General features: G+C 44.5%; 1 protein-coding gene across 4 annotated transcripts in view; it reads left to right on the top strand.

The window, feature by feature from the left end:
• Positions 1–26,321, top strand: part of C3H1orf226 (chromosome 3 C1orf226 homolog) — a 359,296-nt gene that overhangs the window by 241,669 nt on the left and 91,306 nt on the right. For 2 of the 4 annotated variants that reach the window (XM_027527380.1, XM_027527363.1), the window contains exons 3-4: positions 5,583–5,675; positions 17,320–17,393. In XM_027527380.1, the coding sequence (XP_027383181.1) occupies positions 5,583–5,675; positions 17,320–17,393 (167 nt within the window). Of the gene's footprint in view, positions 1–4,356; positions 4,448–5,582; positions 5,676–17,319; positions 17,394–26,321 lie in introns of those variants that run through there. The other 2 variants (XM_027527387.1, XM_027527372.1) reach the window with 2 other exon arrangements.

Genomic DNA, 26,321 nt, shown 5'->3' with positions numbered 1-26,321 from the left:
ATAGAAAAATACGGCATGTTTGACTTGCATGTGGGAGAGTAACAGAAATGTCCTTGCGCAAGCAGAATTAAAGTGGACTTGCCATGAGAAGAAATGTGTTTGTTACAGTGTTTTCAGATGTTTATCTTCTACTGGTAAAATATACCTTAAATTGTCCATTTCAACCATTCTTCAACATACAGTTCTATGAAATCTGCGTACAGCATTTGTATTATGCAACCATCATCATTGTCCGTCTCCAGATCTTTTCTTCTTCCAAAACTGAAACGCTGTACTCCTTAAATGCTAACTCCTCATTCTCCCCTTTCCCCCAGCCCCTGATGACCACCATTCTATTTTCTATCTCTGTGAATTTGACTACTCTTAGGTACCTCATATGGAGAAGGCAATGGCACCCCACTCCACTACTCTTGCCTGGAAAATCCCATGGGCGGAGGAGCCTGGTGGGCTGCAGTCCATGGGGTCGCTAAGAGTCGGACACGACTGAGCGACTTCACTTTCACTTTTCAGTTTCATGCATTGGAGAAGGAAATGGCAACCCACTCCAGTGTTCTTGCCTGGAGAATCCCAGGGACGGGGGAGCCTGGTGGGCTGCCCTCTATGGGGTCGCATAGAGTCGGACACGACTGAAGTGACTTAGCTTAGCTTAGGTACCTCATGTAAGTGGAATCGGGACTTTTCTGATAGCTCAGAGGATAAAGAACCTGCCTGCAATGCAGGAGACACAGGAGACGCAAGTTAGATCTCTGGGTCAGGAAGATGCCCTGGAGGAGGGCATGGCAACCCACTCCAGTATTCTTGCCTGGAAAATCCCATGGACAGAGGAGCCTGGCAGGCTACAGTCCATAGGGTCGCAAAGAGTCATGGCTGAAGCGACTGAACATGCACACACGCAAGTATGTTGTTAAACTTTCGAATGTTAAGTGCAAAATGATTTTCTACAAACCATTTATAAGATGGTCCCTTTGGTTGAAGTGGTTACAGTTTTGCTGTAGAAAAGTGTTTGCACTCTTGAACCCAAGACTGTGGGCAGAATGTGATTAAAATGCCTAGTCACACTACTAGAATTCATTTTAAATTTTCTGTGGTCACTCGCAGGAAGCAAAGCCATAAGACTTACTCTAGAAAGGTGGTAAACACAGCTGATTGTAAGCCAGGGGCTGGGCCAAGCAAGAACATCACTATCCATGTTTGCAAACTAAATCTCCTCTCTTGGTCAAGTAGCACCTTGATTCATAACTGGAAGCATTGTGGGGACAGTAGGAAGGAGCTGGGCAAAGGAAATTTTATGGAGAAGAGTGAAAGGCTCAGCTTCTTATGTAGCTGATGAGAGTGCATCGCTAGATAAGTTGTAGACAAGGTAATCGAAGAACCAAAGATCCTTTTTAAAAAAATCCAGGATTCTTCAGGGAGCTAGACATTATCGTGGAAATGGATGTGTGTGTGTGTCTGTCTCTCTGTCTGTCTATACAGCCCCAAGCTTCCCCTGACTCCTAAGAAAGTGATTCTGTTATTAATACTTATTTCTGCAGTACAGCAGGGCTGGGCCAGTTTCATCATTACTCTGTTACAGACCTCCTGCTTCCCCTTCTTGGATGCCCTGTAGTTGAAACTGGAGACACACAAGATTAGGAGCTAGCCCTGGGAGTTGGGGACAAGGACGCACTGGGGCCTCAGAGATAACCTGTTCTGTTAGCAGCTCTCTGACTTCCAGCCGACGTTCTTACTCGCATCCTGGTTGACTGTTTACTCCTGGCGCCTGCTGAACCTGGGCCCCTCCCTCTACCCGGCCTCCCCTTCACGGGCCTCACTGGTTGGCACAGCACACTAAGTTCCATGGCTACTATGCCCACACAGGGTCCGCAGGCTCTTGTTTATGAACCCAGACACTTGGTCTTTCTAGTCAGTGGTTAGTGTTCCAGGGCTTGTAATGTTTTGTTTCCTAAAAGGTCAGGTCCTGTCGGGCTTAATCTGTCCTTGCTGGTGGGGCTCTGACTAGCAAAGCAAATAGATCAGGTCAGCCTGGCTGCATTGGGGGAAGAGCCAGGCCTGTTGGCACAGACTTCAAAGCTGGCATGGGCTTTCTGGAAGGCTGGCCTGGGCCGCAGACGGTGGCACCAGCAGTCCTGTTTGTTCTTCGGCCCCTGGCAAAACCTGGGCAGACTAGATTCCTACCCGGCAGAACACGGTGCTTCCTCTGGACCTGCCTAGCCCTTGGAGTAGTGCAGTCTGAGAAAGAGGAGAGCTTGTCCTTGTGAGCCTCTTCTCTGTGTTCTCCTGGCCGCTCCTATCATCTTCTCTCTTTAAAATCCATTTACTGTCCCCCCAGTGAGCATAATAACACGATTCTCCAAATGAAGTATACTTGCCATATAAAGAAATGGTTTTATGATAAAGATTTGAACCTTTTCAGACACTTGCTTTCATTTCCCTGGTTTTCAACAGAAGTGCAACTTGAGTACCTGTTCTCTGGTTGGAAAGGGTTTGAGACATCCGAACACCAGACACGTGGAGTAGGTGCAGAGTGTGTCCAGCCCAAGAGCCTTAGCAGCGCTCAGGTGGTGCATACTAGCAGCGATCGTGGGGCCTGGAAGCCTGTTTCCTGCCTCTTGGCCCTCTTCACTTTGAAGCGCTCCAGAGAGCATCCCACCAGCTGTCGTAAGGAGGACACCTGTGTTGTCACTGTCACTGAGATTCAAATGCAGTGGTTTGGTCATGCTTTTCCACGTTGTCACTGTGCCCACACACCAAAGAAGAGCCATCTGGAACTATGGCAGTGATCGAATCAGAGGCTGTTTTCCAGTTCCAAAGAGAATGTTTAGTTGCATTTTGAGTTCTTAAGATCAGGGTATTAAAGACATGGCCATGGTTGTTCAAGTACGAACTATGGAAATGGTTTAGATTTTAGATACACAGGCAAAGAGCTGCTGGGGCGTCTCTTGCCAGCCTGGTTTGGGGGCAGGGATATTGATTTTTTAAAAATCCCGAAGAGAATGAAACCAGTAGGACTATGGACCAAACAATAAAGCAACATAGTCATATTTTTCCGGAAATGGAAGCCATTTATGGGTCTGGTTCAGCCGGCAGTAATATGCTCTCTAGAACCAGGGCAGGGAAGTGACATCGTGCCTTGCAGAGATGGTGGTTTAGTTGCTAAGTTGTGTCTGACTCTTGCGACCCCACAGACTGTAACCTGCCAGGTTCCTCTGCCCATGGGATTTTCCAAGCACGAATACTGAAGTAGGTTGCCGTTTCCTTCTCCAGGGGAATCTTCCCAACCCAGGGATCGAAGCCGGGTCTCCTGCATTGCAGGCAGATTCTTTACTGACTGAGCTACCAGGCAACCCCTTAATATTCGCTGCTTTGATTTGTTGCTGGAAAGAGGGAAGAAGGAAGGATGTGGAGCTTGTGCGAGTGACATCCTGGATGAGAGCAAAGACAATAAAGCAGGCAGAGACTGACGTGTCTAGGGCAGGTTTTGTCCACCTCCGGGTGTTTCCTGGACTCTTAAGCCCTTATCTCCCACCTGAGCTCATCAGAACACACCCCTCTGCACTCCTTCTACTGGCAGGAGCAGCTGTGATGTTAGTGATTTGTTTCCAAGGGAGGCACAGCTGAAAGATTGTGTTCATTGAAAGCCTGCGAGCAGAGGTAAATAAATGCAGGTGTGGCCAGGAAATGGAGCTGGTTCACCTCTCCCAGTGGGCACAAGGCCAAAGTCAGCAGACTTACAGAGTCTCATGCTGGCTCTCCCACCCAGAGATAATTTCAGTTCATCTAGTGCTGCCCCTGAGCAGAATGCTGCAGTCGGGGGAACACCCTGCAAATTGTAGCCGCGCTTTGAGTTGCATGCCGATCACAGCTCTACCCTCCACCAGCTTACAGCCATTGACTTAGAGAGCAATTTGTAACATGACCAAGGCCGTCTCATAAGCCAGACTCCAGTACAGATGGCATGTCTCCCTGTCCTTTACTGTATTATTCTTAATTGGCTCTGGGTTCCCAGACTCTGAAACAGAGCCTGAAGTTGATGTTTCCTTCTCTTTCTCCTATGTGTCTGCGGCTCTTCTTTCAGGATCCCTGGTAAAAAGGACAGCTGTTGACAGGATAGAGTGATTGGGAGGATAGGAGACATGACCACCAGACTGGGGAGTGATTTATGTTGCCATCACCTAGAAACTCAGATCAGCAGTAAACCGGAACCTGCCCTGATGATGTGAAGAAAAATACTTCACCTCAGTTAGCCAGGTCATGTCCTTATCTCTAAGAAGCAGACAGCCAAGGGGCGTCAGCACTAGCTGTGCAACAGAAGAAGAGAATGAGCTGACATTTCAGTGGAAGGGATCGAGTACAGGCAGGGTAGGAAGCTCTCATTTGAGTTCTTAAAATCAGAGTATTGAACAGCATGGCCAAGGAAAGGTTCTAGATTTCTTGTGAGATTTTCAAGGTAAGTTACGTTTTTATCTTGTTAGGGTGGATTAGATTCGTGTCTTTCAAAATACCAAGTAGAAATAGGTTTTGGATGTATAGGCAAGGAGCTGGTACCTTATTAAGCTTAGGTGGTGGCATGGTGGGGAAGGGTCTTGAGTCTAAAAGGTCCCAGAGAAGAGAGCCTATGGGTTGGAGTAGACATTTTGGCCCTGGGTTCTGTATTATTATTTTTAAGTCTCTAGTCCAAATGTTTGGGCAGGTAAGTTTGCTAGGTGATGATACCAAGATGAGGACCAGATGAAAATGGATAAATGCTTAGAATGAAGTTCAGTGGAGAAAATGTAGAGCTATATCACCATTCTGAATACCTGCACAAACTTAAGAAATGGCTGTGAATGAGAAATGTAAGAATATCTGGGGTTGAGGATGAAGGCCAGCATCCTTCAGCAGTGTAGTCTGTGGCTGAAGCAGGCCTGTTCAGAATTGCAGATAGAAGTTTAGAATATAGGGCTGTGATGTGATGACCTCCCTTGTAACCATCAGTAGTCAGATCCTTTTTAGAATACTGTCTAGAATATTTCAGACTAGTGGGCAGGTCTGGAGACTGACCTACAGATAAGGGAATTTGGGACTTGACCTTGTAGAGAATAACTTAGATTTCATAATGATCTTTAAGAATGTAAAAATCCTGATCTGAGGATAGATTCCAGCTCTTCTTAATCTTCGTTGAGGGTGGAAGAGTGTCTCAGCAGCATTTGGGTAGACTTGAGGAAAACTTGACTGACAATGAAAGCCATTAAATGTCAGAATGATTTACGGGGGGAAGGTTCTGGATTTCTCATGAGATTCTCAGAGTAGGCTCTGTTTTCATCTTGATAGAATAGATCAGATCCATTCCCGTGGCCCAATGTGATAGCTGAGTGTGACACCAGTGACCATTCAGAGTCCCTGTTCCAACCCAAATATCGCCAAGCCCCTGCCTACAGACATCCACCTGCTTTTACATCCCCTGAGGTGCTTCATGTCCCCAGAATCAGCACCAGCTCCCTACACCCATCCGTGGCCCTCTTCTCCAGGTCACAGGCTTTCGGGGTCCATACAGATGCACTGCTCTAACCAGATTGCGCTTCTTTGTCTCTTCTCACTTGCAGTATGAGTTTAAAGCCAAGAACATCAAGAAGAAGAAGGTGAGCATTATGGTTTCAGTGGATGGAGTGAAAGTGATTCTGAAGAAGAAGAAAAAGGTAAGTGACTCTGAACCACAAACTCTGCTGAAGAGAGACGCAGGGTAGGTGGGCGTGGGGTAGCTTTTCTTCCTAGGCCACTCTCTGGGCAGATTCCTTCCCTTATCTGGTGAGGTGGTCTGCTCTAACCAGCAACAGCATTGAGAGGCTGCAGCTGGAGCAGAGAGAAGGCAAGGACCAAAGGCCTGGTCAGTTGACTGGCTTAGTCCTGGTGTCCCGTGAGTGACAGGTTCATCTGTCATCCCTGCATTCACCCCTTTCCCCAATCTGTTACCTTTACCTTTGAGGCTTGATCTTGGGAAATACTATAAATTCAAGTTCAGCAGGGTTCAGTGGGGGAGGAGGTGAGAGGAGCCTTCCTAAGCAGTTGTCCCATCCTAAGTAGCCCCTTAAGACCCAGCATAGCTACTGTTCAGGGTACAGGAAGGCTGGGGTGTGACCCTCGTGGGACGAAGGTATTGGTCCGTGTGACGGGCCATCCTCTGAGTTGGGGAGAGGCAAGCGAGTGAGTGTATGTTGTTTAAACACTGGGCTGTTTTGTGTCCATTTTATGTGCTATGGGAGAATGATATTCTGGGAAAGGCTAGATTCACATAATAGTCAGAGGGGAGAGTGTATGTGTTTCTGGAAAGAAATGGAAAAGGGCTTGGTTGATGGACAATGTGAGGAGAAGCACTTTCTTTGTCCTCTTTCTAGACTCTGCTGAGGCCTTTGTTTTATACTCAGTGATGTAGCAGCATCCATACTAATGTATAGACATCTTGAGCTGCCTTTGGTTCCAAGCCTCTATTGCTCTCGGGGCTTCCTGGTTAGCTCAAATGGTAAAGAATCTGCCTGCAATGCAGGAAACCTGGGTTTGATCCCCGGGTTGGGAAGATCCCCTAGAGAAGGACATGGCAACTTACTCTTAATAACTTACTTATTCTTGCCTGGAGAATCCCATGGACAGAGGAGCCTGGCGGGCTACAGTCCATGGAGTTCCAGAGTTGGACACGACTGAGCAAGTAACACTTTCACTTTTCTCTATTGCTCTTAATTCAAATGGGACTCAAGGCAGACCCTGAGTCTGGGGGTTATGGAAGGTAAACACAAATACTAATACAGAGTAGTAGGTACGTAATACGTAGAGGTATTAAAAGATAAATACACGGAAGTAGGAAAGTCAGGGGGTAGATGTTCAAGTTGTAGTCGTCTTACCAATCCAAGGATTTAAATCTTCTCTGTCCTCCTCACAAAAGACATTCCCCAATGTATGACTGGACCTCTCCAGTGAGGAGGACTCTGCCACTTCTTAAGGCAGCCCATTTTTTTCTCTGGACAGCTGGACATTTGCAAAGGTCTCCCACATATAAAACTCAAACTGGTTCTCTTATGCTTCCTAAATATCTCCAGGGGTGATTCTAGAAAGTGTTTTATGGCTGTGAGATTGGAAGTTTATAGGAAGAAAATAGAAGATGATATACTGTTTGTAAAGAATTAACTCCTTAAAAATTTACAAGTAATAGGGAATTTGTAATAGCTTATTAAATATCCCCGACTTTATAAACTTCCACTGTGGGAACATTCATACTAATGTATAGACATCTTGAGCTGCCTTTGGTTCCAAGCCTCAGTCCCCATCGTATTCTTACCCTGGGGATCTTTTCTGCCCCTTCCCTCTACCCCACATATGTGCACACAGCAGTTAGCCATGAGACAGTCTTTAGAATATTGTCCTCTCAGGGGTTCTTGAGAAGGAGAGTTACTGGAATAAGTGAGGCCCATCAGGTCAGTGGGATCCCTGTGCCCCTGTTAAAGAAATTACAGATGATGACCAACGTGAATTGAAAAGCAAGAGAGATGGTCAGAGGAAAAATGGGCCAATGCACCCAAGCTCGTGATTCAGCCAGCCAGGCTGAGCCCAGCTTGGCTTTCATCCTGTGTTGTCAGATAGCTTTTCTCTGCCCTTCACGTGAGGGGCGACTCATGGGTTGGTGCTCTCATGATAAAATGGTAGTCTTGATTTGTGGACACGCTCCAGGCTGCAAGATGCTTTCACACCCATTATCGTCCCATCTCCCCACAGTCCTTCTACGAAAGTCACCTGGACATCTCACTTGGTCAGCATTTGTAGCACCTCATCCCTTCAGGGAACTCGCCACGCAGTTCCCTCACTAAACTGCTCCCTCACCAGTGGCCGATGTGTCAGCCTTTCGGAGTCTGAAACTCAGACTCATAGGATTTGAAATCATGGACCTTAGGACACTAACTCACACTGACAAAGCTCAAAAGAGGCTGCCGTATAAACCAGAAATCAGGTCCTTTGTTCAGTTTGAGACATTGTCCAGTGCTCCAGACCAGGCACTCATGCGAGCCTCCCGAGCACATTCTTCTGTCAGAGGCACGCAATGTGAGAAGACACGTCACTCGAGGGTTGCTCAATGAGCACGGAAATGGAGCAAGTCAGCTGACTGCATGACAGGCATGTTTCCTGGCCTCTGGCTCCACAGTAAGCCGGATGTTCAGAGTGGCCTTGTTGGGTACATGCTGCTCCCAGAGTCTGTGCAACAGACTGTCCAGGCTTTGCCCTCGCAACTCTGACTTCTGTGCTTCTGTGGCTGAGTGTCTTGGCATCTCCCCACCTCCACAGTGAGCACGCACTCCTGCCTCAGGTAATCTCTGTTTACCTGCAGCTATGGTGCATTTCTGGGCCTGCTGTCCTGGGGCCTATTCTGTGCCTTTCGGTAACTTAGTATACGTCTGAGCTGATCCATAAGGGCTGACTTCGTGGTTCTACCCTTAGAGGACAATCTCGTTTCCCACCTCACCTGTCCCTTGTATATCATGGACCAAACGTGGTGCCATGCTTATCCTGCATGTGAAGAAACAGAGGCTCGAGAGTCTAAGCTTTTTGCCCGAGATGACACGCCGTGCAAGGACAGCTGTGTGAGGCAGAGTCGCCTGGCAGAAAAGCAAGCCTCCTTCCACTGAGTACACGAAAACCGAGCTGGAGAAGTGTCTTGGAGTCCCGGGACCCCGTGACTCACTTTGAAACTCTCTCCCCAGTAACCTCTAGTGTGGGCTCCCCCTCCAGCAGCCCAGAACAGGTCTTTCCTCAACGTGATTCTTTTGCTGCCAGGCCTGGGAAAGGGGGGCCCCTCCCATCTCGTTCTCTCCACCCCCGCCCGGCGTGGTTGTCATTTGGATAAGGCCTTTAATCACAGGGTTCATTTTACACTGGTTCTGACAGATGAATGCACATTAATAGCAATCAGCCTTTTTTGCCATCTTATTCCCATGTGACTGTCCTCTGGTATGTGAGTATGCCGACACCGTGTGTGTGTGTGTGTGTGTGTGTGTGTGTGTTTGTTTCTCTGTCTCTGTTTGTAGAATAGAGACGGGCGTGTGTAGACATGCCGTGCTTCTCTCCAAGGAATGGAACAGTCAGCACATTTCGGTGCTCAGGACTGGAGCTCTTGCCAGGTAGCTGTAAGTGTGGAAAGAGTCGTGGCTGATATTCAGCCGTAGGCACCACATGGTGTAGCCTCACTGTGCTTGTTTTATTAACTAGTCAATAAAAATGTCGAAATGGTCCCCTCCTCCTACTAAGAACATGTTGCTTTTTACTAGGTCAGTGTAGCACGTTGGAAGGAGCCCTCAGCTGAGAGGAGACCTAGGTTCTAGTCCCAACTCTTACCTTCCTGGCTGGGTGGTTCTAAGCAAGTCATTTTAAATGAGCTGGATTAGGCGATCACTTTAACCTTGTCAGCTCAGTTACTCTGTACCAACTCTGGAATGATGCGTTTAGGGGCTTGCATGTGTGTATATACATCACCTGTGCTTCTTCAGGCTTTGAGAACCTTTTGTGCTACAAAGAAAGCAGATCCCAGACACCAAATAGGTTTGTGTAGAAAGTTTCTGTCTCCTGAACTTCCAGGGCAGGATGGGAACCTCAGAGGTCAAGAACTTCCCCAGGCAGCCTCCAAGCCGCTGCTCTGTTCACAGCCTGTCCAAGACTGTGGAATGATGGTATGGTTCCCGGCTGGGGGAGAAGAGTGTTCACCGGGACTCCCTGCTCTACAGAGAGTGTTTAAGGTCAGGGGCCATCTCTGTGAGCTCAGCACTTACTTGGACGCCTGGTACGTGCAGCGTGTTTCCGGCGATCGTGGCAGTTGGCTAGTTGGGTGAGTGAGTATGATTTGTGTATGAGGGTGTCATTAAATCGGGAAGAATTAAGTACTTAGCAATTGGATCAAATGAAGTCTTATTCGCTACTCTTGGCTGTCACATTCTTCTCCCTCTTTTTCATTCGATCAGTCTTCCCATTTGAAAAAACATGGATAAGAGCCTTCCTAAGCACAGAGAGGCCTCAGTGGAAATTGCTAACTTCGTTATATTATGAGCAGGACTTCTTCAATGACTGATCATCAGGTGCTTTATTCTAATACAGGCAGTAGCCAAATATATTGGGATCATCTCTTATTGTGATGTGAAGAAAAACGAAAACATCTTTTTGGTTACATTAATGTGCCTAAAATGCTGTTGTCTTTAACTGGCACCAACAGATAATGAGACTCAAATTCTCTTATGAGTCTTAGGTTGTATTTGTGGTATAAACCCAGCTACAAAGAGAATTGGCTTTGCTTTGTTGTTTCTCAGGTCAGTACATTATCTTCAACTCCCAGCAAGGCCCAAATAATGATCTTTTCTGTGTATGTGATAATGATTATTTATTATTGCACTGGCATCACCCTATGGCACCATTAGCTAGGGAGTGGACTTCTGAATAGGAAGATTAGTCTTGAACTTCATCCGAAGGATTATTCTACAAAAGAACTAAAGGGCCTCTGTTTCCTGTGTGTTTTTTTTTTTTTTTTTTATACACACCAATAAGTGTATTGGAATCCCCTAAAGCATTGTTTTAGAAAGGCTCTGCTGTTCTCATTCACAGATATTTATTGTGCCTAAAGGAACTGGGTAGGATACACCGGGGTATTAGATATGGACCCTTTCCAGCAAAATTAGCTATAGGCACGCATTGGTCTATTACAGCTCCTATAGCATTGCATTTTAGTTATTTGTGTCTTTCCCCCATAGGCTCTGAGCCATTAAGGGCAAGGACCGTGTGTTCTCTCTGGTTCTATTTTATCTGTTTGGGAAGGCAGAAGACCAGTGGGAGCCATCTGATTGTTATTACATACTAAGATGATAACAAGTGCATCTAGCAATAATAGCTAACCCTGAAATGTAGCCCCTGCCACTTGTTAGGCTTTGTGTGATGCAGTGTATACTTACCAGGTCTGCACAGCCATCCTGTGAGCTAGGTACCACGTTTAGGTTTGGTTTGCAAAAGAAGATTGAGTGACTTGCCCAAGACCTCAAGTCCCATCAGCGGTGAAGTTGGGGTTTCAACCAGGTCTGTCTTGTTCAGATGCCAAGTGGGTTCTTCCTGCCATCATGTTGCTATGTGTGAACTAATCTCCTGAGACTCCTTTAGAGAAAAACTGCTCTATGGGAGATGCCTAATTAATTAATCCAGTGTCTTTGACTTCTCACCTGTACCCTGTCACTGGGATGTCACATTGCAAGGAAACTAGTTTCCAGCTTCAAGAGTACTGTTCGTTCCTATGAAAACACACAGCTTAGAATTATAGATCCAGAATTTGGGAGAATGATCTTTAGAAGTGCTCTAGTCTGATCCCCCAACAGAGGACAGGAGAAGCCCAGAAATGGTACTGAGGTCACCCGGGCAGTCACAGAGCCGGGACTAAATCGAATCCAGTCTTCTTTCTACGATGTTTTTTGATAGTTTTAACACAGGCATGTTAGGAATTTTGTGCATCGTGTGAGAGCTTATTAGTGCCTCAGTTTTGAATTGTGTTTTTTATATCTGTATGGGTTATATCTTAAGATGGGTGGTAGCTGTGTTTTCAGACTAATCCCATTCTGTCTGGAGGTGTGGGGAACTTGCCAAGCTGAGTTACTTTGGCCTTGGCAAGGTGGTTGTTTTTTTTTTTTATTTTAATTGTTTAAGAAGTCACCATTGCTTTCAAGAACATTAATAAGGGTGACAGATTTTGTGGTGTGCTTCCTGATAATTTCCAGTAGGGATAGGAAATAAATGGAAGTACAGAGTTTTCCTCCACCTCTGGGTTCCTAGGGAAGGCCTCCAAAGATGCCATATCCATTTCTGGGTTCCGTATCCTTGACTCTGTTTTCTGTTCTTGGCACTGTTCCAGGCAGACTACCTCTGAACCAGGTTTCACTCCCTGCCAGGGAATTTTGGAATTTCAGAATAGCTGTAACTTTTCATGGAGGACCGGATATTTATACTCATTAGATAAAGGAAAGAGAAGAATCTGTAGTTAAGGATGTGCTTGCCTCATTCAGTGGTCTTATAAAAGCATGCACCGCAAGCCCATTACCCTGTCTCTCTGTTGAAAGTGAAACGCTTCCTGACACTGGAGCGTGAAAACCTTTGGTTCCGTCACATGGAGTAGCAAAGAGATGTGGAGTCTAGAGGTAGACAAGTTGGGCTTTAATTGCCACTGGACTAGGTGGTCTTGCAGGGGAGTAAGTTATCTTCCTGAGCCTCATTGTTTGTCTTGAAAGTTGAGGTCAATTTTGATAGTATAAGGGAAGCAGTATATAAAGTTCTTAAATGGAAGAAAATACTTTTCTTCCGTATCAACTGGGAAATTTCCGGTAAGAATGAAAAAATGAAGCAGCTAAATATGACTTTCCTGTATCTTTCCTGTTTTACTTTCTCACTTTGTGTTGTTCTAGGTCCTCCAACAATTAAATGCCAAGACAGGATTAAATGCCCGTGGGAGAAAGTGTGGAGGCAAGGCTGGCATAGCTGTCAGGCTTCATTGTGGGTCTGACTCCACCTGAAGGAGAGCGGAAGGAAGGAAGGAAGGAAGGAAGACAGGCTGGGTGAAAGTCTCTTTGGCTCCAGTGTGGTCCGAGGAAGGTTTGGCGGGGCTGCCAGAGGGTTCTGATCGTCTGTCAGGGGGATCCCTGTGTCTCTGAGGACGGGCCTGCTCAGAATCCCCGCACATTGATCATTGTCTGGGAGTGGGGCCCCTGTGTGTATAATGACGGATCTCGAATGCCGCATCTGGGGGCCCTGGGTTAGTTACACTTCCTGTAATTGGAGGTCTGCGGGGCACATTTATGTGACAGAATCTTCCTTTCTCTAGAAAATTTTTATTAGCCAGTATGTGAAGCAGACCCTTCCTTCAAGTTAAGCTGCTCTCTCTATCTCATGACTTTTTAATTACCTTGGAGTGTGGAATACATTTTTTAAAAAAAAAGAAGAAAAAAAGTAGGGAAGGGGAGACTGCTGGGGTGGGGAAAGGCGTAGAGAGGGATGGGCTAATAAATTAAATCAGAGTTCTCTTAAAAGGCTCAGCGGTGCCGCAGTGTCCTTTGTAGGTACAGAGGGGACAAAGAGTAGGAGAGAGGAGTTATACCCCAGTTCTGAATGTGTGGCAAACGCTGGACAGCTGCCCCTGGCGTATCAGTATGCTCCGCTCGATATGCTCTGCCCACTCGCATTTTTATCCCTGTTCCTTTGTATTTATGGAGCTAGTGAGGAGGCAGATCTTGTCCCCTGGGCCTTGCTCAGTGGCCTCAGCGATGTTACTGCTCGCGCTCCCAGGGGTACCAGTAAGGCCCTCCAGAGCCTGGACTTCAGGTTGAAGGAGCCTGAAGAGCAGCCTTGCTCAGTCCTGCTGGTCCTCCCGGGGCTGTTTGCAGGGTGCTTTTTCTTCCAAAGTGTTCGGAGGTACCGCGGGCTCTAGAGGAGCGTCCCCCGCCTTCCCCCTTCCTCTTGTCTTCCATCCTCCACCTCCTTTTCCACTCCCATTTCAACGTGAAATGTCTTCATTTCCTGGCATATTTTGGAGACCACAGCTCATTGAGGAGAGAGAGTAGCAAAACTGAAAATTTCCTCCCAAAGCTACCAGAACTCAAAGCCCTTAATTCCAAGCACTAATAAAGAAGTGGTTTCAGGTATAATTTGGAGCTGAGTTTTCTGAGGACAGTTAAACTGAATTTGGCTCCAGTTATTATTCAATAATATATCTCTCTTCCACAGTTGAAGCCAAATTTGATTTATAATCCCGTAAAGGTAGGTCATTAGCTTTTCTTTCTCTCTTTAAAAACATTTTTTTCCTGAAAATTTTTTCCTTAGAAGACTATTATAAAAGTGAGGGAGAAGGTTGATCTCTGTGTGTGTGTGTGTTTTTTTATCTGTTGAGTTTGGAAAATGGAGGAGATGTTTAAAGCAAGTTCAGAGCAAAAAGAAGACTCAATCCCTCTGATTTAAGCTATTCAGATAATACATTGAGTCTGAATTGTACCAGAGCATCCTTACTGGTCAAAAACTCAGGAGAACTTGAGTCTAGTCTTGAGTGGCTATTAACTATGGGGACACCTTGCTCAAGAAACTGCACTGCTCTGGGTCTTATTTGAAAGATGATAGAATAGGAAGGATATACGATGTGTGGGGAGGAGTATAGAGCCTTTAGTTCTTAAGGTGTTGGAACATCATCCAGACATTGAGGAGACTGGGTTAAAATGCTCCAACCATATTTGCCTCAGGTTCTTTGAATAACTGAAACATTGTTGAGTCCTGTCTACGCTCCAAACCCTTTGAGTTATTTTGATAATTTCCTTATCCCTTCATAGATTGAATGTATTCACGCAAGGATTACTGTAGTCGTTCAGTTGCTCAGTCGTGTCTGACTCTTTGCGACCTCATGACACTGCAGCATGCCAGGCTTCCCTGTCCTTCACCATCTCCCGGAGCTAGCTCAAACTCATGTTCACTGAGTCGGTGATGCCATCCAACCATCTCATCCTCTGTGGTCCCCTTCCCAAGGATTACTACAAGTAATGCAAGGATTATTACAAGACCTTTAAGGGGAAATATAATGGGATTTTATGACTTTTACTTAAGTGGATTTTAATGGAATTTTCAGAAAAAGAAAATTAGTAAGTGAAAAGATGTTTGTTTATTTTTTGGCCAGGATTTTCTATATGGATACTCATATCACTTTAAAAAGGAAAGTATTTTCTGCCTGCTGTGGCCCCTTCTGATATTCCTCAATAAAATAACATAAGGTTCCCTGGGAGTTGGGAGTCCTGGGAGTCCTTCTCTTCAGATCTTCCAGAGAAAGAAAAAAATTTATTCTGTATTATTTGCCTCATTATTCTTTCCTTTTGATGAAAGGGTTAGTTGCATTCCTTAGACTTGCAAGGAAGAGTCTTGCCCAGATCACCTTCAGCAGAGGCTTATAGCAGGCTAGGAGGAAATGTGGGCGGGCACACGATGCTTCCTCTTCCTCAGGGGTGCAGTCCTGAGAGGAAAGATATACACCTACCATTACTGGGGGCTCCTCTAGGCTCCATCTAGGACCTGATAGTCTCCAAGGAGAGGGTTTGATTGGGTGGAACTGGGTCTTCTCAGGCTTCCCAGGTGGCATTAGTGGTAAAGAAACCAATGCAGGAGATGCAAGAGACACAAGTTTGATCTCTGGGTCGGGAAGATACCCCTGGAGGAGGGCATGGCAACCCACTCCAGTATTCTTGCCTGGAGAATCCTTTGACAGAGGATCCTGGCAAGCTGCAGTCCATGGCATAGTAAAGAGTCGGAAACAGCTGAAGAGACTTTGTGTGTACACACGAGTCTTCTCGTCACGGAGCTCAAGGGCTGGGCAGGTCTGGCCAGCTCCTCTGGGACACTTGGCCTTGCTCGTGTGCAAGCAGCTGCTGATTCTGAGCCCCATCAATCATGGCTGGTTAGCAAGGCTGGTTCATCAGTTGTATACAGCGTAAGCCAAGTTACCCACACTCAGAAAGAACCCTCTTTGAGGTTACTTTCCTCTGAGAGGGGCAGGGGTGTGGCAGCTCCTCGGACCTTTATGGGCTTTTTGGTGCATTGAGTTATTAACTCTTCTATTAACTTTGAAAAATGACAACAGAATAGCAAGGACTGTAATGAGCAGACTTTCCTAATAGTGAGCACACTGAAGCTGGATTCCCTCAGGAGCAGAGCAACCTCACTTGTTAGCCTGCCCAGTATTCAGTTCACAGAGGCTGTTTATTGAGCAATGCCAGGAAGGGGTCCTGGCCAGGGACAGTGTAATGGGATCCCCATCAGCTGGCTGTCTTTAGAATGTCAAGAGACCCTCCTGTGCCAAGCCCAAGACTCCAGAGGAAGTATGCTGAGATTCTCCTATTAGGGATTTCACTTTATGCCTTTTCTTTGGTGTCGAAGAATGGCTGTCAACCCTAGGGTCACATCATAATCACCTGAAATGTTTGTTAAAGCTGAAGATTACTGGCCTCACACAAGCTTACACCCATTGTCAAAGGAATGACTCCAAAGCGTTGGAGCCCTGGCATCTGGAGTTTTGTAAAAACATACAAACCAGACTTCCACTTTTCAGATGGGTGCATTCTTCTCTATTCTTCCTGCTAAAGTACAGCTGAAAACTCTGACCATTATCTGCAAAACAAACGTAAGATTCCAAAAGGTGGAGAAAAGGCAGCCTGGCTGGGGACGCAAGGAACGAAGCAGTTGTGAGTTCCCTGAGGTTAGTTTTCATCTCGTATATCCCAGACTCAGAGTCAAAAGAAGCCTGCCACCCAGATATGACAGTGGAAACAGACACAGAACCCCAACAAAGCCTGCTTTCTCTCAAACCCACGGAGGAGGGAAGGGGAGGCATAGCAAGGCAGAAAACTTCCAGCTGGAAAACACAGAAAAGCTGCCCCCACCCCTGGCCAGCAGACTGTGAATGGCAACCTAGCCTCTCCCCTTGCCAGGAGTAACAAGGGACTCCAGACTCCCCCACTGGGAAGAGTGTGGGACTTCAGCCCTGCGAGCTGGTAATGAGCCCCCTCCCCATGTTCTCTTCCCTGGAGAGCTGAGAGTGTTCCTCCCAGGTGTTCTGCACGCACTGCCCCGACAAAGGCCGGTGAAGGTGGAGCAGAATTCTCTGTCCCTGCACTGCAGGTGCGCCTGAGGGCTTGAGGTGGCTGCTTCCCCCGACGTGGCGGGGTGCCACTGACTTCATCAAGCCTCTGGGGTCCCAGTATTGCCCTAGAGTCCTCTCCCCCCTACCATCCTCTGTCCCCGTCCCTGTCCGCTTCCCCAGCTGCTTAGGGGTCCATCTCCATTGTGTTCACAGTAGGTTAGGTTCACAGCCAGGTGAATATACTATTTTGGGTGACTATAAATGTACTAATTAGCTTGCCAGGCTTGCGTTCAGCCTTTTCCTCTGCTCCTGAAGGGAGGGAGGCTGGGGTCCACGTTGCACATGGATTTGACAGCATCATTCAGTCTCTGTGGCAGGTCCTCTCTTGTTCTCCCTGCTTCTCCTGCACAAAAGTATGATTTAGACTGTGGTCCCCTGAGACCCTTTGGCTCCTGCCTACTCTCTGCACCCTTGAGAGACACTCTCCTAAAGTGCTTGAAGGAGACACATCCGACCCGATACTTGACATTTTCCACTTGTCCATTTGGAGCAATCCACTCCAGGCCTCTTAGAGGGAACAAGGCCAGAAACAAATGCATGTGTTTGCATAAGCATTAGTAGCTCAGTGTGTGCCCTGGTTCTGTAGCTGAGGACAAGCCTAACTTATTCATTTACAGCTTCTTTTATTGCAGAAAAAGGAGTGGACGTGGGATGAGAGCAAGATGCTGGTGATGCAGGACCCTATCTACAGGTAAGAGCCCAGTCTCCAGGGTCCACCGGTCATCTCTTGGAGCCATCTGTCGGCGCGGTATGTCCAGACAAATAAAAATAAATTTCTCCTTCCCCGTCCTGAGACTTGTTGTTTCTGTAAATGTAAGTACAAGAAGCAAATCTGCCATATCTTTTAGAGAGGAACATTCTTCTCATAATTGCGCTAGGGGAACTATGAAGGGTTTCCGCTTGACGTTTAATCCAACTCTTTTAGTTGTAACTTGAGACCTTTTCATTTTGTATCAGTTATATTTTAACGGAACTTTCGTGATTGTACGTATGTTGATCAAAATGAGAGAAGTGGATTTTTCCATTACCCTATGCTTATAATTTCCCACAGATAATCTGCTCTGCCTTTCTGCCCCTTCAGCAACTGAGTATGGATGAGGGGGCTGTGTTCATTTGGGGCAGCCGAAAGTCACAAATAGAGTCCATAGAAATTGCTTGCACGGTGAGGCCGGTGTTCCTACAGAGATTAGATGACTGCCATCCGTGTGTGCCCCGGCCAGAGGAGGGCCTGATGGGGACGCATTCACACAGCCGGGGCCTGCTGGGACCCACGCCCGCTCTCGGTTCACCTCTGTCATTATTCTGTCCCGGGTCTCTGCTGACCGAGCCCTATCCCCCTCTTCCTCCTTCCTGTTTTTTTTTTTTTCCACTGGGGAGAGGGTATTAGCTATTCCTTTGGGATACGGGGGTTCTAGATTTAAGTTCTGATTTTATCTCCTCTCAAATTACTTGCCTTGGTTGACAAAATGAATTAAGGTTGGAACTCACCCGAGAAGTCTGCATTTATGGTGGCCTTGCCATCTAGATTAAAGAGTAGATAACTGAAATGGAGTTTTCCATTCATTCAAACAAATATACGCATTTAGAACACTTATCCTGGGTACTGTGCTAGGTAATTTAGTAGATGACTAAAATAAGTCCCTTGTTCTTAGGAAGTTTTAGTGAAGTAGGGAAGTGGAATCCTGAGCAAATCCTTGTAGTACAAGACAGTGTGTCTGACAAAATGAATGTCATTCTCTGTGTTTCTTTTATACTTGTGTTTGTTGAAATAATTGTTATGTGTTACTGCCACTTAAAAATGTATCTTTTACCACTAGACTATGAAGCTCTTATCAGTGAAGAGCTGTGTTCAACTCACTTTCGTATTTCTAGCACCAAGCCTGTGTCTGTTCTCTATGAGGCATTTAGTAAATGTGTGATGGGTAGATGGATAAGTGTATTGAATTAATAATCCAAAAATGAACTTAAGTGTTATGGTGATTCACAGGAGGGAATGATCCCTTTCTACTTAAGTGATAAGGAAAGGCTTCAAGAAACAAGTTGCGTCAGAATGGGGCTTGAAGGATGTGAATGGACAAAGCTTGTCATTTGCACCTTGTGAAAGGAAGAGTTTCTTGGGTTTTACTTTTTACAGTGGCATTATATACACATAAACGTGACCTCTGTGTGGGTGCTGGGCATGAACTTTGCCTTGCCTTTTCCTGGTTTGAAAGAAGAAACTTTCCCCAAAGTTTCATATCCCCAATAAACTGTTGCTTTTATTTATTCTTATAGCAGCTTTATTGAGGTATAATTGACATACAGACGTTGCGCGTATTTAACATGAATTGTTGGGTAAATTCTGACATATTACATTTGACTTCTAGAGCTGTCACCTCAGCCAAGACACTAAGCATATGTCCCCCCAAAGTCTCCTTGTGCCACGTTGTATCCTTCCCCTCTCATCCTTCCTGCCCCGTCTCCCTCCCTCCTTCCCCAAAGTCCCCAGGCAGCTACTCATCTCCCTTCTGTTATTGGAAATGAGTTTGTGCTCTCTTGAGTTTTGTATAAATAGAATAAAAAGTACATAGTACACAGTGGTACGTGTACCCCTGCTTTCTCTTGGTCTGGCTTCTTCCGTTTAGCATAATTATTTTAAGGTAATTCCTTGCCGCGGCATGTATCTGTAGCTTATCCCTTTTTATAAGTTGTTTCCCACTGTATGGGCTTCCCAGGTGGCGCTAATGGTAAAGAGTCCACCTGCCAGTGCAGGAGACGCGAGAGATGCAGGTTTAATTCCTGGGTCGGGAAGACCACCCAGAGTAGGAAATGGTAACCCACTCTAGTATCTTTGCCTGAAAAATTCCACGGACAGAGGAGCCTGGGCGGCTGCAGTCCACGAGGCCGCAAAGAGTTGGATACGACTGAGCACACTGAGCGCTTCCCACTGTATCGCACAGGTTACTTAGCCATTCACATTTAATGGGCATTTCGGTGATTTCCAGTTTTTGACTGTTACTGTGAAAACTTCTACAACTGTTGATATACAGTCTTTCTGTAGATATATGTTTTTATCTTTCTTGGGTGCATACTCAGGAGTAGAATGATTATTTGTTAGGTGTATGCTGAGCTTCTTTTTAAAGTGAATTTTATGTGGTTATCTCTTTGGTTGGTGAATCTCAGAGTGACTTTTAAGATATGTCTCTTTATTTTTTGGCTGCACCATTCTTTATTTATTTACTGGCTGTGTTGTGGGCGCATGCAGGATCTTAGTTGCTGCTGCTGCTGCTCCTGCTGCTAAGTTGCTTCAGATGTGTCTGACCCTGTGCGACCCCATAGATGGTAGCCCACCAGGCTCTCCCATCCCTGGGATTCTCCAGGCAAGAACACTAGAGTGGGTTGCCATTTCCTTCTCCAGTGCATGAAAGTGAAAAGTGAAAGTGAAGTTGCTCAGTCGTGTCCGACTTTTCTCGACCCCATGGACTGTAGCCTACCAGGCTCCTCTGTCCATGGGATTTTCCAGGCAAGAGTACTGGAGTGGGTCTCCATTTCCTTCTCCAGGATGTTAGTTCCCCTACCAGAAATAGAACCTGCGCCCCCCGCAGTGGAAGCATAGAGTCTTAACCACTGCACCGCCAGAGAAGTCCCTGTTGAACTTTTTATGAAACGGCCAAACTTATTTCTAAAGCGATTGTACCACTAGTTCTTTCACATCTCTGCCCACATCTAGTATCATCGGTTGGTTTAGCCCTCCATATTGGCGTAATGTAGTGTCTCATTGTGGTTTTAATTTGCATTTTCCTAGTGAGCAACAATGTTGAGCATCTTTTTATCACATGTGCCATTTGTATGTCTTTTGTGAAGCATCTGTTCCAGTCTTTTAGCCCATTTTTAATTTAGGTATTTTGCTTTCTTTTTAATGAATTTTGAGGGTTCCTGATAAGTTTTGGATACATGTCCTTTATCGGATATATGATTTGCAAATATTTTATTCAAGTCTGGGTTGTATTTATGTCAGTAGTGCCTTTTGAAGAAGTTCATATTATATCATTTGTGCTTTTTGATGTCATTTGTAAAAAATCTTTGCTAACTCAAGGTCACAAAGATTTTCTTCTGTGTTCTCTTCTGGAAGCATTATAATTTTAGACTTTTATGTTTAGGTATATGATCTATTTTGAATCAATTTTTAAGTGATGTGAAGAATATATCAAAAGTAATTTGGGGGCGGTTTTGTTTTGTTTTTGCTCTGCAAATGAATGTCCAGTTGTTCCAGGCTCATTTGTTTAAGAGATTGTTGTTTCTCCACTGAAGTACCTTTGTTGAAAATCAGTTATCCGTATCTGTGTGGTTTATTTCAGAACTCTTTAATCTGTTCCATTTATCTAAGTGCCTGTCTTGATACGGGTACCAGAGTGTCTTGATTGCTGTAGCTTAACAATCACTGAACTCAGATAGTCTTAGTCTTCCAACTTTGTTCTTTTTCAAAGATTTCTTCCCAGTTAGTATTAGTATGGTATATCTTTTTCCATTCATTTTTTAGGAAGAAAAATGGGTTTTGGTGGGGAGTAGAAGACATCAAAGAAATCTTAAAGTGAATTTTTCTTTGACCAACCCCCACCTTAAAAAAAAAAAAAAAAAACGCTCCATACAGCAGACTTTTTGGTTGTAGATGTCTTGTGGATATCTTGATGATGTATCAAAATTTAGCAGCCTGTGTTTATGAACAAAAGAATGGAGTTTTCTTAATGCTATTCCAGTTTGCTAGTTATTTTTCCCCCTCCTATGTTTTTTCCCTCATGTATTAAATTATGTTTTCATCTCTGTACATGTGTGTATATATCTATGTGCTGTGGGTAGATGAAAGAGGACATTTTTCTAAACTGTGTGTGTCCCTTTTTGTCATCAATAAGAACATTTATTATCATGATAATATATAGTAACATTTACAAATGAGCTTTTTCTTGGGTGTAATTATTTTCCTGCCCTTAAGGAACCACTCTGGTTGGATTCAGTAGCATTGTTGAGGAATACACAATTGCTATGCCTTTGATTACCATAGCATTCACGTTAGGAAAACTCCTTTATGGTAAAAATGTACTCTTCCTAGTTAAAAGAAATGACTTTGCGGTAATGAAAAGTAATAATGAAGTAATGGAGTTTTTGTTTTTATTAAGTCAGAGTTTCAGATTAAATCTTTCGCCTCCCTCACATAGAATAATAGAATCATTTTTTAAATTGTGATGAAATATATATATGTGTGTGTCTATATGTGTGTATATATATATAAACATAAAGTTTGCCATTCTGTCCACTTTTAGGTATACAAACAAGTGGCCTTCACTACACTGACTGTGTTGTGCAATCAGCTATCTGCTTCCAAGATGTTTTCATAACTCTAAACTTTGCACCCATTAGTTACAAACTCCCTATTCCCTACTCCCTCTCCTTGAACCCCATGTAACTTTTACAGTCATGAGCTTTAAGAGGTTAAAGTACTGTGGTGAACATCTGGTTCATTTCCCCTCCATTCCAGGATGCCTCTATTTCTCTAAAGTATTTGTTATTATGGCATTTTTCATTCAGTGAAGGCAAATGTCTTTGTTTATGTAATTTTTGTCCATTTATCCTAGCTCTCTTCTCTGGAGCCACACATATATTGATCCTATTTCCCTAAAGTTTCTGAAGCCATTCTTCATTACATTTTTTCCAGACTTCCTAATTTCAAAACATCATATTTCTTCATAAAATATGTTAGAATTTAATATAATGTTCCAGATGCTATCTTAGTATAAATTTAGAGACACAGTTTTATCCTCATGATATAGAGTTTTGCATTTGTTTTTTAAGAATTAGATCATAATATGTTTTATTCATGTGTTAAACAAACTGTGTTAAGTCATACATTGTGGTGGATTTAATTGTTCAGAATCCTTAGGATATTCACAGTAATTGCTTTCAATCAAGATTTTTTTTTACCCTTTCTTTATTTCTGAAGTTTCCTGCTTTATTTTTTAGCCTAAGTACATAACTTTATATACACTATTGTTAAATTAGATGCATGTCATTTGAACCTATTATTTAGAACTTCTGGATACTTGTGAATCCCGGAAGCAGGTAACTATGACTGATGGCATGACAGATTTGTTATAGGATTTAGGGTCAGGAAGATCCCCTGGAGAAGGAAATGGCAACCTATTCCAGTATTCTTGCCTGGAGAATCCATGGACAGAGGAGGCTTGCAGGCTACAGTCCTTAGGGTCTCAAAGAGTTAGACACGACTGAGCGACTAACATTTTAGACCTACACAATAATGGCAGGAGCCGGGAAGTAAAAGGTCCGAAAAGGACCAAGGCGGTCATGAGCCAGTCCTGGTGTGGGTTAGAAGTCAGAGCATGCAGGATGCTAGGAGCTTTCGTGTGCTAGAGTGGAATCGTGACAGGGACAGGCACCGATGTCTGTGGGAGGCTATTGGCCCTTGATGGCTGCTGCCTTTGAGTCTGCAGTTGCAGCTCCTGATGGCAGTCCTCAGTTCACTGTGGTTCTGCAGGGCTGGTAGTTATGAAGGAGAGCCAGATACGGGGCACTGAAGAGTGAGGGCAAATCACAGCTCACTAGTACCTCCATGTTCATCCTTTCCTGCCTCGAATGCATAATGACATTCAGAGCATTATTGCTACTTCGTCTCAGCCTCCTGCTGCTGCCGCAGCTAAGTCGCTTCAGTTGTGTCTGACCCTGTGTGACCCCATAGACGGCAGCCCACCAGGCTCCCCCGTCCCTGGGATTCTCCAGGCAAGAACACTGGAGTGGGTTGCCATTTCCTTCTCCAGTGTATGAAAGTGAAAAGTGAAAGTGAAGTCGCTTAGTCGTGCTGGACTCCCAGCGACCCCATGGACTGCAGCCTACCAGGCTCCTCCGTCCATGGGATTTTCCAGGCAAGAGTACTGGAGTAGGTTGCCATTGCTCAGCCTCCTAAAGCCCCACAAATTTCTGTTGTGAGCAGTCCTCAACTGTGGTTCTGCAGGGAAGGGAATGCTGAGATACATAGTTGTAGCCTTGCTGAATGGGTTAACTGTCCCTCTTCATTTTCTGTTAAGTGAAATTTTAATATTTTCATCCAAGTCATTGATAAGACTGTTGAATAAAATGGGGAAGCCTGGAAAATGAAGATTTCATGTTTTTATTTTTCCTCTATCTTCACTTCTTTAGGTAATATGCCTATTTTACCTTTTCTGATTTAAAGGGTGTACTCATTAAAAAAGAATGCTTTAAAATGGCACTGGAGTGGCTATACTGTTATGGAAGTTACTGTGCTTTTGAATCTGTTTTCCCTGCCTTGATGTCTTCTGCCTTTTAAGATTTATTGGGCACTGACAGAATTTACATATTTGATTTTAAAAGTCTCTAGGACATTTATGTTCGTCATATTAGGGATCAGATTGTCAAACAAGTAAAAATATATATATATTTTAAACCAGAGGAAGTAAATTAATCAAACCTGAAGTTTTCAGGAGCCAGACTGGAAGTAATTCTCCAGTTTTGAGTATAAAGGATCAAGCCAGGAATGTCCCCCATCCCCAAAGAGTTTCTAGTCATTCCCCAGAAATGGCATTAATTAACATGCAAGCAGTTGGTGAGATGATTAGAAGTTAGAGGAAGTGCATTCTAGTTTTGACCCTCCACATGGAGCTGTGCTTTGATTTTGAGCAAGCCAGGTAAATTATTCAAGGCTAACTGGGGCGGGAAGAGAGAATGCGTGGAGAGCTGATGTGTGTTGCTGGTCGTCGTGCAAGGCCCTGAGGAAAGCAGCATTTTGTCTGGGTCTAACTGGGAGACAGGTCTCACACAGTGTTTTAAATAGGAGAAGGATTATGAAGAATTACTAAGCTATAACAAAATAGGACCTTCAAGATGCAAAGAGCAATTCTAAGAGTCCTCTAGGGCTGAAGGAGAGTATTTGTACTCACATTTTGTGGTGCAGGATGTGACGTACCATCTGAATGGCAGAGAGGCTCACGGGGTTGCCTCTGCCAGAGCTTGTCCCCAGTTGCTGGGAAAATAGGAAGCAATCCTCAGGGGCCGGGTGCATGAGAAGTGCACCTGGTAGGTGGGCGCACAGAGGGAGTAGGGGTGTCGTTGTGGATGGGGGCTTGGCATGGTCAGGACCTTCATGGGTGGGTGGGACTCACCCAGCCACAATGGGAACCTGAGCTCACTGAGGAGCTATATTCTGGGCTTGTGGCTGGGACAGACCACCAGCAAGAGAAGCCCATTCCTCCTGCAGTGTCCTTCCATTGTACAGAGAAATTCAAACAGCCTGCTCAGGGTAAAGGAGTGAATACATAAAGGAATTCTGCCCATTATCACAGAGCATGTGTTGAAAGGGCAAGAAATTGATCACTAGTACAAGCAGTGAACAAAACATTGTTCCTACCTTTAAATCTAGAGTTGGGTGAGGTTTGATGTATGTGTTCCTCAGTCTTAACAGCTATGAGTGGTAGAATCTGTCATTCCCATTCTTAAGATGAAGATACTGAGCTTCGGAGACATTAGAAGTTTTCCATGATCACATAATTAGTAGGTCGGCGAACTGCCTGTCTCCTGAGCGTCTGTCCTTTGTATCTGCTGCTCCGCTCAGTACTGTACACCTCTCAAAACAAGCACATTCATTTAGTTGCCTTCTTGGTTTTGCTGTTATCATTTCAAACTCATAGATCACAATTCAGGACATTTTGGAGGATGCCAAAAAACTAGATTTTAAGGTGAATGAAATGTATTCTCTCTTAGGGATTGATAAACCTGTTCTCTGATACTTGGGGATTTCTTGGGAAATCAAGCACCTCATGTAGCTTGTTTAACTTAGTGAACAATCAAGAGTTTAAATGATCAAGCCAGACATGATTAAGGAATGATGAATATCCTGAGATTCAGGAAGCATATCAAATTGCAAGCAAGGTAAAGAAAAATTCTTTTTTTTTTTTTTAATAAGGAATAAAACTCTATTGTCTCATAGTAATGAAACTACAGAATGTGGAAGATAACTATCTTAAAACAATCTGGAGGAGAAAAAAATATTGCCTACAAAGGAACATAATTAGGCTGCAAAAATGGAAGACAAAAGATAGTGAATTATCTTCTAGTACATGGAGAGTCAAGTGCTGAAGCTTAGAGAAGTGCTTCTTTAATACTTTCTTATTAGAGTAAGTATATTACAACAGTAAAGTAGAAAACATCCTAGGCAACATTTCGGAAGGCTTGAAAAGGAAGGAAAAGAGTATCCATTCTGAAAGGAGAGTAAAGGCAGAAGACAGGCTGGTGTTTGAGATGAAGTTCGTAGTGAGTTCTACAGGTGCATTGTCATTAGAGAGGCTGGGGCAGAATCTGCCAGTGAAAGAAAGGAGAACCGTGGTACGATGAATTGGTACTTAGCTGTGAGATCAAACGAAAAACTACGTTTTTAAAGGAGGAGATAGTAACACCTTTATAAAGGGAGAAGGAAAGGATCTGGTAGGGATTTAAGATAGTTTTTTAAGTGTTATTTTGAAAAGGAGTTAGTTACTATCCTAGTTTAGGATATATAGATACATAAGATAGACTGAACAGTAATTGATTACTCTGTTGTTCTGTGGAGCTGAAAAGCTCT

The sequence above is a fragment of the Bos indicus x Bos taurus genome, chromosome 3, assembly GCF_003369695.1.
Source record: "Bos indicus x Bos taurus breed Angus x Brahman F1 hybrid chromosome 3, Bos_hybrid_MaternalHap_v2.0, whole genome shotgun sequence".
Classification (NCBI taxonomy): domain Eukaryota; kingdom Metazoa; phylum Chordata; class Mammalia; order Artiodactyla; family Bovidae; genus Bos; species Bos indicus x Bos taurus.
The sequence above is the reverse complement of the archived record's forward strand: the minus strand, read 5'-3'. Positions and strand labels throughout refer to the sequence as shown.